At 41.4% G+C, this 4,682-nt stretch overlaps 1 protein-coding gene and 1 pseudogene across 1 annotated transcript in view; one reads left to right on the forward strand and one right to left on the reverse strand.

Annotated features, from left to right (window-relative positions):
* Positions 1 to 4,682, forward strand: part of NUDT6 (nudix hydrolase 6) — a 17,093-nt gene that overhangs the window by 1,977 nt on the left and 10,434 nt on the right. The window contains exons 2-3 of the mRNA XM_011375160.2: positions 944 to 1,147; positions 3,336 to 3,391. Of these exons, the coding sequence (XP_011373462.1) occupies positions 944 to 1,147; positions 3,336 to 3,391 (260 nt within the window). The remainder of the gene's footprint in view (positions 1 to 943; positions 1,148 to 3,335; positions 3,392 to 4,682) is intronic.
* Positions 401 to 519, reverse strand: LOC111729493 (annotated as a pseudogene).

The following is a 4,682-nucleotide window of genomic DNA, read 5'->3' on the forward strand; positions in this document are numbered from 1 at the left end:
GATGGTGCTGAGGCACAGAGAGATTATTACCTCCCTGGCTATAGAATCTAGTCTCACTGCACCGTGCTGCTTCTAAGAGCTAGTGCCGGTTCCATTGTTACTGAGAACCATAACAAAACTGAATGGCCTTGCGTATAAAGAGAAACCAAAAAAATTCTGATCATCACGTGGACCTTCAAACGTGCCTTTGCACAGCCCCTCACTGCTTTCACATGCACCCTCACACGCACCCTGGGTCTGTCACTGTTAGGCACAATGATTTTTCAAAATTTTCTACAACTAGCATACATTATATAAAGTTATATTTTAACCACCTTGAAATGTATAAAAAAAAAATTGACAGAATTCTTAAAGAATAAATTGAAGGCCATAATAGTATTTTTTCTTTTTTTTTTTTTAATGCTTACAGCACCTGGCCTTCCTAGGTGGTCTCCCATCCAAGTACTAACCAGGCCTGCCGCTGCTTAGCTTGCGAGATCAGACGGGATCAGGCGTGTTCAGGGTGGCATGGCTGTAGACTGTAATGGTCATTTAAAAAGGTTAAAACTAAGATGTTAAAAGGAACACCATTAAAATGGCATTTTATTTTGTTTAAATCAGTTTATTTGTTCATGCTACAACTAGTAATGACCAGTTACATGCTGAGCATTGTGTCCGGTGAATATATCTTTTACGTAAATATTAAAGATCACCACCTTACTGACTATTCTCAAGGAATTCAGTCTGTTGGAAAAATCATAAACAAGGTGGTCGACATAAGAAAACATGGTAATCCCCATGCTGCTGCTGTGACATTTTGGGATTTCCCCCGCATCTCTAACTAGTAATGGAAGTAGATGCTTAAGATGGCTTCCTGGAGAAGGTGACATCCTGAGATGAGTTTGAATTTATTCCGCTCCTCTCACTGGAAAATACTGATAGCATTTTATCCTCTGCATTTTAGCTGCAGTGCAGCAGTGGAGATCAGAAGGTAGAGTAGCGGCGTGGCTGCACATCCCCATCCTGCAAAGCCGATTCATTGCCCCGGCCGCTGCCCTGGGCTTCTGCTTTCACCACGCAGAATCGGACTCATCCACGCTGGCCTTGTGGCTGGGAGACGGGCCCAGCCGACTCCCAGGATACGCTACCCATCAAGTGGGAGTTGCAGGTCAGTTTCTAACTCATGATACTCAGAATTAACTTTTTAGAGGTTTACCCGATTTTTTGTTCTTACAGATGGGCAACAGTTCATTCTCATGGACTGAATAATCTGATGAACGATTATTCTCCTTGAGACTAGTGTTAGTGCTTTGAATAGACAAAGTTTGCCCTGTGCATCAGCAGAGGGCAGCAGAGAGAACAAGCAAGTTCAGTGTTAAGTTTTTCCAAAGGATATGTTTGAACATGTTTTACACAGATATTTGACCTTCACTACTCAAATAGTAACACTGAATTGGGATCAGGGAATAAATTCATTATGATAAAGCATATTAGTACTAATTATGTGAATTAGCAGAATAAAATAACTTAGGTTGAATGTAAAGTAAAGCAAACCAAGTTTTCAATGATTCAAACATTACTTAAAGACATTCCCATTAAGTTACTGTGCCAAACAGTTGTTTAAAATAGCATAATTCAAATGTAGAATTTAGAAGTCACTGATTAGCTTCAGAGACAATCTTGAGAGAAGACTCACTTTAGGTTAAGACACGGGTTCTCAAATTGTAGCGTGCAAACCTTAGAAGGCTTGTTAAAACGGACGCCGGGCCCCACCCAAGTTTCCGAGCGCCTGCTGGAACCCAGGCCCACTGGCCGCTCGTCTCCGCGCTGCTTGAACTCGGAATAGTAACTATTTGAGCCATCAAATAGTTACTATTTGAGCCATCAGAATGATGCCACTCGCGGGATTATTGTGAGGAACACCTGGGGCAATGCACATAAAGAATTTAGCACAGTCCCGACTAATGATCATGATGTAAATAGTAACCGCTTTTAATCCCGGAGCTCTTTAGATCGCACTTTTACCTTGTGACCAGCAGGGGTCGCTCACGCCGTGCTTTAGCGATGCTGGTTTCGTCGTTGGGAAATTTTGCTCAGGTTCATAGTGAATTCATTAGGGAAAAGTTCAATTTGAGTAATCACAAATTATTAAAAGAGCAGGTGTCTTTGGTATTTTTTTGTCATTGTATCCCTTGTAAAGTCCAATTAAATTATAGTTTACATTTTCTACCAGAAGCCAACATTAATGTTTATTTCACGTAGCGGTTTTCCTTCTTGCTTTAAAATACTAAAATGTGTTTTCATTTCAGAGAAAATTGCTCTTCCTTGTGTTACCCATACCACCGCCTTCAACATTTTATCTCTACATAGCAATTATCACCTTCTTGTGTTCTATAGAATTTTTTTCATTTGTCACCTCCTCACACACACCACACTGTGAGCCCCGTGAAGACTGGGAATTTGTTCACCCAGAAAAGTGCCCGACACATAACAGGAGCTCAAGCAATATACTGTATATTGTACCTATATCTATTATATGTAGGAACTCAATTAATATTGAAAGCATGGACAAATAGGTGGAAAATATCTTTTTAATATCTTCCCATGTTATGTAAATACAAATATTTTTAAATTATAGCATTGAAGGAACATAATACAAATCATTAAAGTATCATAAAAGATTCAAGATTGCCCAAAGAGAAATAGAAAATAAATTTTATTTTTGAGTCCATAACCTCTAGCCAAATGCTTAGTGTGCTGGGCAATGGGTATGATGAATGAATAAAAGAAACGGAATAGGACTTGAAACATATGTAAGATAAAGAAGTACTCCAAAGTAATGTACTGGTATGTGATGGACATGTGTGCATAGGCGATAAACAAACTTAGGTGGCTTCAGCGGGGTCTTGATCCGAATATTGAGATGTTTTTTGATTTGGATCATCAAGGGGCACAAGTCATGTTCTATGCACAGTGACTCAAGGAATACAAATAGGAAGGGAAACATACTCATTTCTTCAATAAATATTTTTAAGCACTTAAAATTATCTGGACACTAAAGTAAATACTATAAAAGGATGAAAAGATTATTTAACTGTGTATCATCAGAAAGACAATTCAGAGAAATTTTGCAGATGGCAATCCTACAAGTCGGCATCTACTAGAACCATCATTGGTTAAGAGAACCTGGTACCTGAGCAACCAGTTTCTGGCTGGAGAGTTTACACTTTCGTGGATGAGGTGGTACAGAACCAGGCCTTTGGGATGGGTCCCAGGCCACAGGTCACAGTATGGAAGGAGCCTAAGATGAATGAAATGGATGTTTCTCAAGTATCTTTTATTTTTTCCCCCAACAGGAGCTGTATTTGATGAAAATACTAGAAAAATATTGGTTGTACAAGATCGACATAAAGTAAGTCGCTTCTGCTTTATAAATTGTTCAGTTCTCTTTAGAGAAAAAAAATGTAGAAATTTTGATATGCTCCAGGAATTACAGAAAGCTGTTTTAAAAGTCATTTCTAAGCAGTTATAGATGATATGGATGTTCTTTTAATCCCCCAAAATGCTTATGCAGGCCTTGAAAATGCCAGGGTGGCCTTGCTCTTGCTCACCATCTATATCGTACGGCTACGGGAAAGTTATGGCTGGCTGTATTTAACTGGGGAGACAGCTGTTTCTAACAGACTGTCAGGATTTTCTTCCACTCATCCAACGTTCATTAAGCATGAGCCAGTGCTGAGAAGACAGATAGTAACAGTGTCCGATGTCCCGCATCTCACTGTCTTCTTAGGAAAGCAGTCACAGCAGACAGTAACGATTTCCTTTGCCTTTAAAAAGCCTCTAAAGACTTCTCAGAAGAGGTGACAATTCACTTGAGTCTTGAAGAATGAGTATGAGCTTGCCAGGAAAAAAGCAGGGGAGAGGTAGAAAAAGACCGAGAACGTGAGAATTGCATACGCAAGGGCCCAGTGTTCAGAAAGGAACTGTTACGGAATCTTAGTCCATTCAAGTTACTGTGTGGTTCAGACAACACACATTATTTCTCACAGGTATGGGTGTTGGGAGGCCAAGGTCAAGGCACCGGCAGAATCGATGTCTGGCGAGGTCCCACTTTCTGGTTCATAGACCTCTCCCTTCATTTCCTCACGTGCCAGGAGGGACAAGGGCATCCTCTGGGATCTCTTCTGCAAGGGCACTACTCCGGTTCATGAGGGCTCCACTTAAGACACAGTCACATCTCGAAGGCCCCACCTCCCACCACGACGTCGGGGGTTAGGCTCAGCCTGTGGACCGGGTGGGGGCGGGGGCGGGCATAAACATTCAGCCGTCGCACAGCGCGATCATGGTAAGAAGTTCGTTGTGGCCGGGAGTGCAGGGAGCAGCACGCTGTTTTACCTGGGAGCTGGACTGGGGACAGAACGTAGAGCCTTGTGCACCAAAGTAAGGAGCTTAGGCAACTGGAACCAAAGAAGGGGTCTAGGAAAAGCACCACGGTTGGAGACCTGACGTTTTCCGGCTCACTCAGGAGTCTTAGTAAGACTGACAGAGATTAATCATTTTGATACTTTCTGAGACTTCGATAAATGTTGGTGGACAGTCAAACACGTTTTCCCATTGTTTAAAAATTTTAAGTGACTATTTGTAATGATAGCTGAAAGCAGCATCACACGCTTCTCAGAAATGCTACCTAAGCTTTCTTCTAG

The sequence above is a fragment of the Pteropus vampyrus genome, unplaced genomic scaffold (genome assembly GCF_000151845.1).
Source record: "Pteropus vampyrus isolate Shadow unplaced genomic scaffold, Pvam_2.0 Scaffold263, whole genome shotgun sequence".
NCBI classification, from domain to species: Eukaryota; Metazoa; Chordata; class Mammalia; order Chiroptera; family Pteropodidae; genus Pteropus; species Pteropus vampyrus.